General features: G+C 52.2%; 1 protein-coding gene across 2 annotated transcripts in view; it reads left to right on the top strand.

The window, feature by feature from the left end:
• il1rapl2 (interleukin 1 receptor accessory protein-like 2) overlaps positions 1 to 14,496 on the top strand; it is a 158,865-nt gene that overhangs the window by 9,280 nt on the left and 135,089 nt on the right. For both annotated transcript variants that reach the window (XM_049029688.1, XM_049029686.1), the window contains one exon: positions 8,861 to 8,961. In XM_049029688.1, the coding sequence (XP_048885645.1) occupies positions 8,880 to 8,961 (82 nt within the window). In that variant the 5' untranslated portion in view covers positions 8,861 to 8,879. The remainder of the gene's footprint in view (positions 1 to 8,860; positions 8,962 to 14,496) is intronic.

Here is a 14,496-nt window from a genome sequence, read left to right as displayed (position 1 = left end):
GCTCTCCAAAGTACCATTGTTTTTGCCAAACACTTATCAGTCAGTTTTATGATTATATCTTATCTAGTTAAACCATTTCGATGGCCTCCCTGCCATGTGTATGAACCAGGTGCTGAATTCATAGGCTCCATATCTGAGGTTAATACAGGCTAATTAATTCAGGGACAGTATAATGAGCAGGAGCCTCTAAAGTTTTTCTTTTAACTTCCTACTTCCAGGTGTTGGATCATATTGACCTTCTGCCATCCAGGTGTTCATGCTTGTTCCTGCCATTTTGGGCTATACCTGTATTTTCTCTGAGCTGTGCATGATCTAAGGACTGTGTGTCGTCAGATTTTGATTTTTTGACGACGGTGGTGCTCCGTGTTCGTATGAGCAGACAGTCAGAGAGCTAATTAACGCTGACGAGATAAAAAAAATAAAAAATACTCCGAACAACATTCATTCCTTACGGAGGGGTGGTATCAGTGCATCAAAGTGATATGATGGCGAGAGATTTAACCTTAACCTGCGACCACGATGCGATCTCATGGGCTGGTGGCGCAGTCAGATTCAGGAAGTAGGTTAGATTCATGAGGGACGATGGCGTTCCACTGAATGTCAAAACAGCTGTGTCATTTTCTCAGGGATTATTAAGGACGGATGGAAAGACGTGAGGAACGGCCATGCTTCTGCCCCAGCCAGCAGGGTTTTGATTTTTACTTTCACGTTTATTTATTGACAGACTCTTTTGTCCAAAATGATGTACAAGCTAACAGCAATGAAGGAGCCAAGTAACAAGTAAGAAAGATCCAGGGGGAGGCAGCTGTACAAATGCTGCTTGAAGAGCTGCTTTTAAACACTGTTTCGGTGATCAGCACATTAATGATCGAAAAGGGGCTTTGAATCCCACTTCTGTGCTCAGGCCTTTTCTTCTACAGTGGAGTTAGGCTAACCTGTCTTACAAAATTGCCTGTAGTGTGTGATTTAGTGTGTGTGTCCTGCTACAGATTGGCAACCTTGTTTCCTGTGCTGCCTGGGATAAGGTCCAGGCTTCTCGTGAACCCTGACTGGGATAAGTGGTTAGAAGATGGATGGATGAATGGATGGGTGGATGCACGCATGCATGGATGGATGGTATGCTAATGGTCATGCCTGTAAGTATTCCTCATTAATTACACGCCAAGGCAGCGACTGCTCAAACGCTCTGCAAGTTCTCACACCCAGCAGAATAGGATGATGTTCCGTCAGTGATTACGCGGTCGGCCGGCGGAGCCAGTGTCTCTCGCGCCGCACAGACGGCGGTGGGCGGCCCGCTCGCACGGAGAGAGCCGCAAACCGTCCTGGCAAAGCGAGCGGAGGCCGGAGCATATGCTGGCTACATTCCTCTGGCTGCATTAGCCACTCACGCTATTAGCTGTGGTATTACTAGCATTAGCATCAACCTTTTACAGGTCGGCTTGACCAGGCAAGAATCAGGGGATAAAAGCATCAGGAAACCACATGTTCTCTTATGTTTTTCATCCAGGCGAAGCGACTCGGAGGCCGGAGCATATGCTGGCAACATTCCTCTGACTACATCAGCGACACGCGCTATCGGCCGCCATGTTATTCACCTTGGCGTCAGCCTACCAGGGGGTCAGCCGACTCGGGCAGAAACCAGAACCCAAAAGTGGTATATCCTGTATTTTGGCTGCAAGGCTGCGTATCCTCTTTGAATGTCAAATTAAATTGAATTCACAATCTTCAAACCCAGAGAGACTGTGTGGATCGCGACACCAAGATGCCATATTTTTAAATTTAACGCTTATCATGGAATAATAATTTAATATTTGGAATGACTTGGTTTCTGAGAAACAGTCACCTCATCCGTGTATCTGGTGGTAAAGAAAGAAAGGCTGGAAAAAGGTCTCCGCTTGGAGATTTGGGGCCACATTTGCGTAATTCCTCAATTATTTTCTGTCTGCACAACATGGGAGATTTGAGGGGAGCGAATCAAGGATAAAATGAGTAATATTTATTTCTGTAACCCCTCAGCCATTTTACAGGACACACGAGTAATACAATAGTCATGCTGGTGCCTTTCAGAGCATGAATCGATGTTAAAATGTCAGCCGCTACCCGCAGCCCAGTCCAAAATATTTAGCGAGCGTCACGGAATGACTCAGCTGGCGTTTGTGCCGGTGCGGCTGGGTCAGACCCCGCCGCCATTGATTAGTTTGGCATTTGAGTGTGCAACATCTGCATCATGCTTTCTGTGTTATCTGTGTGTTTCTTTGTGTGCTGTTCATACGTGATTTATGTATGTTGTGTGGGTGTATGTGTACACACTGTTTTGTTTGAGCCCACACATTCTGTCCTTCTGTCCTGCCTTCTAGGCCCTACCCATCAGGGTAATCTGTCCACAAGCGCCCCCCTGGAGGTCTTGCTGGTTAGTACGGCCCTGTCGAAGGCGCCTGCCCCCAAAGCGGTGGTTTTTCTCGCATTATTGCTCGCGCGACGTTGTTGACGCTGTGTAATGGGAATGGCCTGCGTTGTCATGTCTGCCTGAGAGAAACACCGTTCTTACGTCCCACCAAGAGGGGGCGCTTTTATTCACGTTTTGCACTCAACAAAACAGGGAAAATAAGCACTGGATACTGTGCGGCTGCCAGTTCCTGCACCTGGCCCATAGGCGGCGTGTCTCGCCATCGCACCGTTTCCGTAATCTTCCGTTATGATCACGGGGACCAGCGGCGCCTGTAAGCAGCATGGCGGGCCGGCCCAGTGCCGCACAGGAGCGGGCCGCTGACAGCTCGCATCAGAGACGGCGGCCGAGCCGCATGTGGCGATGTGTGGGCCCGCGTGTGATGTTCTGTAGATGGATGCTCGTCATCTGTGGGTGGGAGAGCTTCACTTTGCTGACGTGCCAAACCCTGAGCCGATATATCGACTGCCGCCACACCGGAGCAGTGCTGCGTAATTGCATTACAGCATTTGGGGGGGGGGGGCACTGTTACAGCTGTTTCTAGGTAATTTCAAGAAAGTCGCATTCAATTTATGTGCTGTGGGGGGGGGGGGGGGGGGGAGCCTTGTAAAACTCTGCTCCTCGGATATATTCCCAGTCGTTCTGCGAATTCGCTGCCCGCCCGCGATAGTTAATTCGGGACATTTCTGGACATTTAAGAAAGCCGTGCATGAATTTCTGCCGAGTGGCGACAGCAGAAGTGCACATGCGTGCCAGAGAGTGTGTGTGTGTGTGTGTGTGTGTGTGTGTGTGTGTGTGTGTGTGTGTGTGTGTGCGCACTAGCCTGTTGCCATGCTAATCGGCATGGCTGTTAAGCCTCAGCTGTCAGGCTAACTCCACGGCGCCCCCGTGCTTGCAGGTAATCCGCGGCACCGCTGCAAAGTGACAGCTGTAAAACCCGCCAGCCAGGGACAGGCCGCCCCCTCCCTGGGTGCTAAATCAGGCTCCTGCTCCTCCACCCACCCGCTCCTCCTTTGCCTTTGCCGTTTTTTTTATTTATATATTATTGGCTGAGATAACCTTTTCATTCGGGCCCCAGGAGCGGTCCCCCACATACACCCCCCCCAAGCAGGGGATCGTTAGGCGGAGCCAAGGCCTCCCCTCATTATCATTTATTGGCTCGTTATTGTTCATTCATCCATGTGGCCGACGCTACCTTTGGGCGCCTGGAATGGCTGGGTGCCACAAGCCATGTGGGGGGGCGGTTGCGGAGCGAGGACAAAAGGGGACCGGTGACCCGGTTGGGGGGGGTTATCCGCTGCTAACATGTGCTGTCAGGGACTGGGTACCAGCAAGGGGGGTGGGAGGAGAGGGAACTGTGAGTCTGGCAGCATACTGCTTGTGTGTGTGTGTGTGCACGTCAAAAATACTTCATGTCCCCAGAATGACATAAAAAGCTGTTATTTTGACTTTATGGGGACCATTTTTTTTGGTCCCTACAAGTGGAAAATCAGTTTTATAAAAAATCTGGCACTGCAATTAAAATCTAACAATGAATCAAATAAGTCCTGTATTTTGTAAGCATGGTTAAGGTTATGATCATCATTGTTGGGATTAGAGTTTTTAACATAGAAGTGAATGGAGAGTCCCCACAAAGATATGAATACGACATGCGTGTGCATGTTTTTGGGTAAGCATGTCAAACAGCAAAGTTGTTTACCTCTTAACAGCTTTTCAGCATGTGACCTGACACGCCTGTTCAGTGTACGATATGCAGTGCAGCACTGTGTTACAGTGTAGGGGACATGCTGCTGTCTGTGTTTGTTATTTTTGCGCCGGTGGGGTGGGGGTAATCACACTTGACTTGGACTCGCGTCCCTCACAGTTCGTCGCGAGGCTCCCGGATCTCAGCCGTGTCCGCAGGCTCGGCGCCATGAGCTCTGGCTTGTCGTTAGCGTGTGCATCCATGGCGATCTATGTGACGTACACGTGTGTGCAGACAGCTACTGACAAAGCGGCATATGCCGCGTCCCCCCGGCCCATATGGACGCTCGGCCGCCAATCCGGCACGGCCGGGCAGACGGCGGGAGCGGCGGGGGAGCGCGTCCGCCCCCCCCTCGCACAACCCCACTCAGTTGCTATACGGAGCTTCAGCATGAGCTGTGATGGTGATGCGTTAGTCTCTCTGGCTCCTCTGGCAGGTGCGGCGTCATTCATTACAGATCAGGCGATCAAAGTCCCCCCCCCCAGCTACGACGGTGAAAATGTCCATGACCCCCCAGCCACTTTCACCCATGGAACGGAACCGACAAGAGCGCAGAGCTGACCCCGAGATCCCCCTCTGCTCGCCTCCCCTACTTCTGTGCAGTTGGCTTTGCGGCGTTTTTGTCTTCGAGGCCCGGTCCATCTGCGTACATTCCACCGGTCTGGTCTTCCAGGAACACGGGCCAGCATGCCGAAAGGGGGCGGGGCTCTGACCCCCTCAACATATCACATGACGTGCCAGCACTATGACTGATGGCTGGCCTCCCACTCAGCGCCATGTTACCCCGGGTCCATCCGCCGCTGGCGATCAGCTGCCGCCATGATCGCGCAGTGACGGGTAGCCCTGCCGCTGATGAAGCTGTCTTCTGCCAGATGTTTATGGCGGAGGCCCCCCCGGAGCTGGGCCTCGGCGGGATACACTGCCGCAGTGGGAGTGGGATTCTTCACTGCCGGTGGCCCGCGGACCGTGTTGCACCCTGGGCTCTGGGTTTGGCTGGGAGGATCCATGCTTTCATGCAGACGGGGAGCGTATCTCTGAACACCCTTTGCAGCCGGGCTTCTGCGAAAGCTGCGGAGAGTAAATATTTCTGGAGCGGCACCTGGAGGGTTGCGGTAATGGCCATTTCATGGACACACAGTGTGTCGGGCTGCTAAACAGCCGCTAGCTTCGGTGTCTGTTAGTGGAGAACTGATGTCCGCTTCTCCTCGTCATTCTGCTTTTCCCCATTATCCTGCTTGTCCGGTGTCGCCCCTTCCCTTCTGTCCTTGGTATGGGGGGGGGGGGGGGGGCAAACTGAAATCAGGATTGGCCTCATAGTCTCAGGTGAAACATTCCACCCCCAGTATGATCTGGTTTGGGACGACTGTCACCCGCCGTGATGGAGGTCAGTGTGGTTCAGGCCCTGCCACACTCTAACCCTAACCCTGCCACACTCTACGCAGAGTAAAAACACAGTGATGGTGCCCAACAGCAGTTTTATTTGCTATACTTCACATTTAACCTTGTTTTACCGCAAGGGGAATTTATCAGGGAGAAAATTCACACTTAATTACATAAATGTATTTTTAGATGGTTATATCTTTGCACATCTTTACATATCACCTTTTGTGTATAAAATGGCCGACTTTGACGCACTGTTTGCGCAGTAAAGCTGCCATTTTCTCACCGCACCCACGTACTTAACCTTCTGGAAGCCTGAGGTCGTGTCCCAGCCCGTGTGGGCCCAGTCCAGAGGGCGGGCGGGCGCATGCACCCTCTGCAGTGCTCCTTCCTTTCTGTTAGGGGTCCTTATGGCTGCTGGGCGGCCTGTCCTTATGCCTGTTCCCATTTCTTTTAGTAAATGAGTTATTTGGAGAGTAGGTCAGCCCCTCTGCCATTCTGTGTCCAGTCCAGTGCTGCTTAAAAGGCAGCTGAAACCTGCGGGCCTTCGGTCCCAGCGTGGCAGTGTGTGAGCTTTGCATGTGAAACTGCGCTATGGTCCGCTATCAGAGCGCTGTTTAAGCGAGGACCTTCGCCTGAGGCCGCCATGGCAGCATGGAGGCAGGTCTTTAAGCGCCAGGTCACGTGGAGAACAGCCAAGGGCCCCACATTCAGGGCCCGCTGGAGGTAACGGGCCTGTGCCTGTATGTGGATGCGGGCCGGCTCGGTCCTGCCAGCCAGCCTTTCGGAGCGTGACGCCGGCTCAGGCCTCCTGTGGGCCCATACTCTGCGTGTCTGTAGGTAGGGCCTGGTCCTCTTGGAAGGCCTGAGTGGGCATAATCTATTCTTTCAGCTTGTTTTGGGCTGTGATCCATGATCCGTATATTTGTGCCTGTTTTTTGGTGATGCAAATGTGGGTGGGCGGGGCCATGGTGTAGGTGGGCGGAGCCTGTCTTGTCTGTGTCTGTGTTATGTGCAAGTGTCCCTACCTTCATAGGGGACAAAAGGAAGAAACCATCCCTGCAAGCCAGCGCTCCTGAGACCTTTCAAAGTTGAAAATAAAAATAGAAGCGAAGGCGGCCAAAGTTTCCGTTTGTTACTGGTTGTCACCTGCGTTCGGGATCCGTGGGGGCGTGGCTTGGTGCCATGCGCCACGTCATCTGGAAGTCCTCACGAGGATGAAAGTGTGTCTTTGTGACCGAGGTGCTGACCCAGATATAGGAGATTCTATGTGCCGGAAAGTTCCCCCGAATGTTGAGGAACAGCGGGGTGCAAGTCGGACTGCATTCCTCACTCGCGCCTCCTTCTGTGGCCTCAAGGTTTTTTTTTCGGCCTCATATTTAGAAGAAAATGCGAATGGCAGGGTCTTCCAGCATGGCACCGGCTTCCATACGAGGAGAAAATAAACATGAAAAAGCAATATTACAGCGTGGCAAAAAACATTTGTAAATAGCTGAAGAACGGCATTCATTAGCCCCAGTGACAGGCAGTTAATACTGCTCTCTGATCGCCGCCGGTTATCTGAGAAGAGTGTGCACCCTATCCCCCCCCCCCCCCCCCCCTCGACGGTGTGCACCATGGGTGTCACGCAGCCCGGCCCAGAGACGGCTAATGGTCCGGGCCGGAGCGTGATGAAGAGCCGCTCGTAATTACGCAGGAGGCCGTAACATCTGCGGAGCGGGTCGCCATCCGGAATGAGCTGCTTGTGTCTGCCGTGTTTCAATTTGCCCAGATGGAATAATTAGCCTATAATTGCCAAATGGGCCCTTCTTTCCCGTGGACTGCCTCGCTGACTGGCTATAGAAGGTTTTACGTGCTTTCGGGCCCCCTGGTCGGCCCACTGATGTTCTCCTCTAGGGGGCACTTTTTGCATCTGACCGCTTACTAGTTGCATGGTGATGAAGGGCCTCTCACATTAGCAATGTTTTACTGTATTATACTCCTCCATACTATGTGGTTCTGCGCCAGGTTACTGTATTATACTCTTCCATACTATGTGGGACTGCGCCAGGTTAATGTATTATACTCTTCCATACTACATGGCTCTGCATCGGGTTACTGTATTATACTCTTCCATACTACGTGGTTCTGCGCCAGGTTAATGTATTATACTCTTCCATACTACATGGCTCTGCATCGGGTTATTGTATTTTACTCTTCCGTACTACGTGGCTCTGCATTGGGTTACTTTTATTATACTCTTCCATACTCTGGGGCTGCACCGGCTTACTGTATTATCGTCTTCCATACTACGTGTCTCTGCACCGGGTTAATGTATTATACTCTTCCATACTACGTGGCTCTGCGCCTGGTTAATGTATTATACTCTTCCATACTACGTGGCTCTGCACCGGGTTACTGTATTATACTCTTCCATACTACATGGCTCTGCATCGGGTTACTGTATTATACTCTTCCATACTACGTGGCTCTGCACCGGGTTACTGTATTATACTCTTCCATACTACGTGGCTCTGCACCGGGTTACTGTATTATACTCTTCCATAGTACGTGGCTCGGTGGCAGGTTGCTGTATTATACTCTTCCATACTATGTGGCTCAGAGCCGTGTTACTGTATTATACTCTTACATCCTACACAACCTGCCACCATATTACTGTATTATACTTTTCTTTACTACTTCGCTTGGTCCTGTGTGCCCCTGTTCTCCCTCTGGACCCGCACGTACACACTCACGCCTCCCATCAAGATAGGGACACCCTGTGACCTCAATTAATGGGTGCCTCTATGAAGTCATGTGAAAATCTATTTGGCCAATAAACTGGGGCTTTACCTTCTTTGGGATTAAGGGGCGTCTGTTGTGTGGCGCTAATCCCCCTGCCTTCTCCTCCATCGGCACGCCAGCGACACCTTCGAGGGAATCAATCTACACACACCCCCCACCCCTCTCCCGTCTATAATCATCCATGGCGTCTCCGACACTCCAGATCGATGTTGCGCTGTACCTGTGTGATTTAGCTGTGATCCCAGTTAATGGTTCACGTGCCCCAGCACTGGCTCATAGCTTCTCTGGTGACCACGTGGATTTTGGCTGCTGGATCTGGTCACGACAGGAGACACTTCACCATCTGCTGAAGCCGAGCTGTAAAAAACAGATTCCTGCCGCTTTCTCGTCGTCCGGGCAGTGGGAGCGCAACGGAGGCTGTCTGACATGCGTCGGCCTCTAATCGGGTTGACCCCGGGCCCACATCGGCTCCCCCTGACCCTGTGATGTCCCACTTGTGTCTGCAGCCACCTTCACGCCCTGAAGATGAAGCCCCCACCCATCGTGCTGCTTCTGATTGGTTCAGCGGCCTGCGTCAATCTGAAATTCATCTCCAAGAGGAACTCTGGTAAGTCTGTTTCTCCACCGTCAAATGGGGGGTGGGGGGGGGGGTGTGGTTTACCCACATGGATGGCACGACGCCCTCCAGAGGAAATCTTGTTCTTTCTTTCTCATCTAAGGCGAGGCGATTGAAGCTCTTTTTATGATGTATGTTCCCCCTGGGGGGTGCTATGTAAAATGTTTTAAAAGCCAGACATTTTTAAGGTCTCCCCAGGCCCACCTCTGTAAATGAACCTCCATATCCAACACCCGCCCATCAGTATTTGGCTGTTTGTGTGTGTGTGTGTGTGGGGGGGGGGGGAGTAACACTTATCGATGCCAAACAAGTTCTTGTGTAGGTGGTAGAAACATAAAGGCCACTGCGTCCGTCTCCTCTCTCCCCCCGATTCCTGGGTCGGGTGGGGCCCTCCCACCCTCCCCACTGCCGTATCTTCTCTGCTGTACGGCATGGGGAGCGTGATAATTATCTGAAGTGACAATTTTCTGTTTTCTATCTTTTTCTGGGGGGTGGGTGGGAACGTTCCAATGGATGTAGTCGCTCGGGGCAGCGTGGAGCCTCCGTGATGGAGGGCTTTAAATTCCAGGTTGTACGCCCCTTAAATCCGTTTGTTCTCCGGGCCGATCGCACTCGGCACAAGTGGTGAGATAGGCGAGGATAACTGTGAAATCACCGCAGCCGAGCTGTAATTAACGGAGCGATTCGAAGCAGTCTTTGTTCTGTGATTTTTCCTACGATTACGATCACGCTGGCTCTCGTTCTGGGTTACGCTGAATCCCGTCTCCAAAAAAATACATGTGCTTTGTAAGGGGGAAACAGAGGACGCCCGATGGAATCTTTACACACACTGCACATTCCCGAAGGCCCAACCTGCTCTGGGTACTGAGTTTTCATCCCAAGTAGATGATATTTCTATCGCAGCCCACCTTCTGGAACACACAACAGTGCATGCGTGTTACAGTCATGTTGGAGGAGTCTTCCTGGGCTTACCAGGTGGGAGATGACGGTAGTGTGAGTGATTCCTGAGTGTGGATCTGACTGTTTGGCCTGGAGCATGACGAGGTCCCTCAGAAAGATCATCAGCTATTAGCAGAGGATAATCAGAGCCCTTCATGATTACAGGAGGTTAGCTGCCTCTCACAGCACCACATAGCTGACCCTAAGGACTCCCGTCCCACTAGAAAGTGACAGGGGATGGCCTCAGGGCCACCCATGCTGACCCCCCCCCAGCACAGATGGCCTTTTGTGAAGCAGGAGATGCATGTCCAGAGCAGATGGGGGGGCAGCTTTGGCCTGAGCAGTGTCACAGTATTGCATTGTCACATTGTCACATTGAGTTGATAATTAACAGCAGGTGCAGAGTCTCTCTTAGATTCTCCTTGCTCCCGTGACAGGCAGCTTGCAGGATCCGTCCACCGTTCTGTCCAGATGCCGCCTGACGTCGCTGCCCTCAAGGACAGAGGACCAGGGGCCGAGCAGCTGCAAATGCTCTTAGCGTATGGGGCCGTCAAACTAAAGTCGGTATTTACACCAAACGCAAAGAGAACTGGCTGAAATATTCCAGATGAAAGTGTGCCGAGGGCGTTCTCTGTCTCCCCGTTTTATCTGAGGAGACAGAAGGAGTCGGATTGGGCCTTATCGGGTGGAAAAATCAGATTTGCCACATTCCGATAAAACCGCTCTTATCAAAACTCCAGAGCAGATATAATCAGACTGCTGCGTCGAGCAGTTTGCGTTAAGATCTTGCCTCCTGAATCGCCGTGTCCGCAGAGTTCATGTCGATGATAATCCCTGTCTTTCACCTCTGGGCTGCAGAATTGGGGAGGTTAATATCACACATGAAGCAGCTCCTGGTCACCCTGTATCAGCTCTGAGGAACACGCTCGTTTGTTTCCTTGTGACAAGGCGTAACGGAAGCGCTTCATCCATTTCCATCTTCTGAGATGCGTGCTGCCTACACAGGCCGGGGCAATATAAATACATTATATAAATGTAAATGAGAGTTAATCAGATGAGCTCTTTACAGCAGATTAGGTGTGATTGGTCAGGTGATGTTGTTAAACGTCCCAAGACGGGCTCTGTGTGTGTGTTTATTGTGGAGTCCAGCGATGATGCCTCAGGTTATGTACATCTGATCCGTTAACCCATCCGGGTTTCAGTGAGCAGTTGGCGATGAGCCTGGTCAGCGGTTCTGGTTGTTCCCGGGGGTTTTAGCAGGCGTGATGGGCACAGACAGCAGGGCTGCGTGGGGGCGTACGGGGGAGGCGGTGCCACAGAGCTGCATGGAGCTCCAGCCAGCGCTAGTCGGAGGGGGAGCCAGTAGAGGCTGCTTATAATGACAGTCCCTGGGGTTTTCAGCAGGGGGGCCACGGACAGGGGGCCTATCCCATCACCCCCCGCCCCCAATGCCGCTGCTTTCATCCTGGCCTCAGCTCTCCCATCTTCCTGTGTTCATGTGGGTCTCGACCAGCTCCTTCAGTTTCCTCCCACGTCCGGAAGACAGCTACTTCAGATGAAGTGTGTGTGTGTGTGTGTGTGTGTGTGTGTGTGTGTGTGAATGCATGGTCCAGATATACCTTACCTTGTGGGGACCAAATGTCCCCACGTGATGAATACCCGTTTTCTTTTTTATCTTATGGGGACCAGCGACTTATGGTTATGGTTAAGGCTGGGTGGGGGTTAAGGTTGTCATAGTTAGCATTAGCATTTTCCCATATAAATGAATGAGTGGTCCCCAAAACGATATGATTACATGACATGTGTGTGTGTGTGTGTTTGTATTTGTGCACGTTGTGGCCATGCTGTTCCAGATTTCTGCTGTACCAGCTGGACACACAAGTGATAAAAATGAACGAATAGCCACCTCAAACCCAAGGATGTCTCAGGCCACACCCCCCCGCATCCCCCCCCCGAGGCTTCTCAGTGCTGAGTGATCGTGGGAAGGTGACGGTCACAGGCCGCATGTCAGTTTGCTTCCCCACTGTGTAACTGGTGGATCTTGTGGCTCCCATTGGAAATCCCAGGAGAGACCCCCCCCCCCCCCCGTAATGCACTGCAGATGGGGGTGTTGGGGCTTATATGCAAGTCAGGCACAGAGCGAAAAGTCGGGGAATTGAATCCAGGAGATCTTCAAAGGGCCATGTTCTGCTGACTCCACTGTTCGGCCCGCCTCTTTGGTGGTGGGGGGGGAGCTACATTTGCTGGAATAGCTAATTTCACGATAAGGCCCCGCCCACCCGTCCTAATAAGGAGGTGATGACATGATCATCATCTGCTGAGCAGAAACATCCCACATTACATCTTGCATCAGCAGTTCCAACACAGTCCGACTCAGTGAACCTTTAGATGCTAACGATGTTTAAATAAGGCATTAAAGATTTAGATAATCGGGGTATTTTAATGTCCCCCCTCACTTGTGAATTTTTTTATTTAAACATGTGGACATGAGCTTTAAGGGTGAGCCATGGAAACAGGCCGTAGCCGTTCTGCGGGAACCTGAGAGAAACTTCCCTGCAACATCCAGCTAACACTGGATGTCAGGAGTGTTCAGGCCAGCAGGCTCTGGCATGTTCAGGAACATGTGATGGTCGTGTGGCTCACATGGGCTCCTGCTTGAACATTACATGTTTTCAAAAATTGCAGTGGCAGGCGATGCGTGGTTTTGGGGGTGGGGGGGGTACACGTAAAGGACACGCATGTTATCGCATGAATGTGTGTCCACAGGTCTGCGACCTCAGTCTGCCACAAGGGCGTGTTTACGGCAGCGGACATGCTCAAACTGCGCTTCCATTTTGATGGGGGGGGGGGACGTTTCCAAATAGTTCTGCAGCTGTTCCAGTACATTCTCAACATATGTGTGAGTGAACAGGGGCCGACATGGAGGGGCAGGGATTTGCTCTGCTCTGCATCTCTCCTCCAGTGCAGCGGTGACCTCGTCTCTGAACACCACACCTCTGTACAGGTGACGGACACACACACACACACACACACATACAGGTCTGCTACTGAATGTCAGGAGCCTATTACACATAATAGCATAATGTGTCCCGATAGCGCCCCCTGTTGGATTCCTTCATACGGCTGTAGATTCATGGCTCCACTTTCATTCAGTTACCATGCAGATTGAAACAGAGTGAATAATAATGGTGACCGTCCCTGTAAGGCTTTACACAAACCCCAGTAGAGAGTTGTACCTCTCTCGTGGGGGGGGCTTGCTTTGCAGCCGCAGCAGTGAGCATCCCACCCGGATCCATACCCACTGCTGTGAGCTGTGTGTTTATTTCACTCAATTTTCTTTTTTTGCTGCCAAACAATACAAGCGGGGTTATGGGTTATGGGGGGGGCAGGGAAAGAAAGGGAAGCCTTTAAGTTTAAAGCTGTCTCCATGGCAACTGGCCATCGGAGGCAAATGCCAATCGAAGTTCGACTCCCCCCCACGCCCCCCTCCCATGGAGCCACGTGTCGATAAGCTCAGCGGTGGAGTCGCAACGGCTGCATGAACCTTTTTCGTTCGCAGGGACAGGTGGGCTGGGACTGAAATATATTACAGGTGCAATTAATTATGGGGCACGACACGGTGTGCGAGGGGGGGGGTTGGGGGCAGAGCTAATAAATAATCTTATTGGCGCGGTGCTTTCTAAATAAGCTGGAAGGCACATAAAACACCCAACGTCCTGCGTTAACACGCCTGCGTCATTGACTGCCGGTAGCCAAAGATAGGCTGCTTTAAACATGGGGGCTGGGGGGGGCCGTCTCCCCCAAGGCCACGGGGGAGCAGGGCCGTTTTTCACGCTCGCCGCCGGCACTCCGACAAGGGCGGCCATTGAAACGTCGGCCTCCATTAGCCGAGACGCCTTTTCAGAAAGTCCCGGAAGACAGCGCCCCCCCGGGGGGAGTTTCCTGCCCATCCTGTGAAATCTACAATGGCGGGTCACCAGGAGCCAATCAGAGGCTTTTTTGGTGACGAGCTCTGCAGTGTTGCCAACGTGCAGGCACTCGGGCAAAAGAACGGCAGAACCTTCTGGACGCCCGCATTGGTCCCCCATTGCATCCATGTCCGGACCCTTCAGCGACTGGCTGAAAGATCCAGCTGCCCCCCCCACATCACTCGCACACGCTCACTTGTACATCTCATTGACTCCCTGCTGGCCCCCCCAACCCGTGTCACACTGCCCTGCCGCTGCGTGCTGCCGCTCCTCTGTCAGCCTCTGTCCAGTAAAACCCGCCGTATCTCCCAAGCTCCGCGTATACGGACAGAGCGTGTCATGTGATAAATGATGACTACTGCGCTGTCGCGCCTTTCAGAGGGCGCATTGAATGCGCTGCTGTCCCCTATAAATCCGCCGCATTTTGAGGGCAGAGCAAGATACGAGTCACTTCCTGTCTCACTCACGCCGACACCGTACCCTGGAACTGACGCAGGGAGAGGGGCAAGCAGATAGGAACAGGGCTTCTTAGGGGGTGTCACCGCTGTGAATGTCCGTCAGACACCAGAAGCATCAACCCCCCCCCCCCCCCCCCCCCCAGCTTAAAGATTTGAGACGA

The sequence above is a fragment of the Brienomyrus brachyistius genome, chromosome 10 (genome assembly GCF_023856365.1).
Source record: "Brienomyrus brachyistius isolate T26 chromosome 10, BBRACH_0.4, whole genome shotgun sequence".
NCBI classification, from domain to species: Eukaryota; Metazoa; Chordata; class Actinopteri; order Osteoglossiformes; family Mormyridae; genus Brienomyrus; species Brienomyrus brachyistius.
The sequence above is the reverse complement of the archived record's forward strand: the minus strand, read 5'-3'. Positions and strand labels throughout refer to the sequence as shown.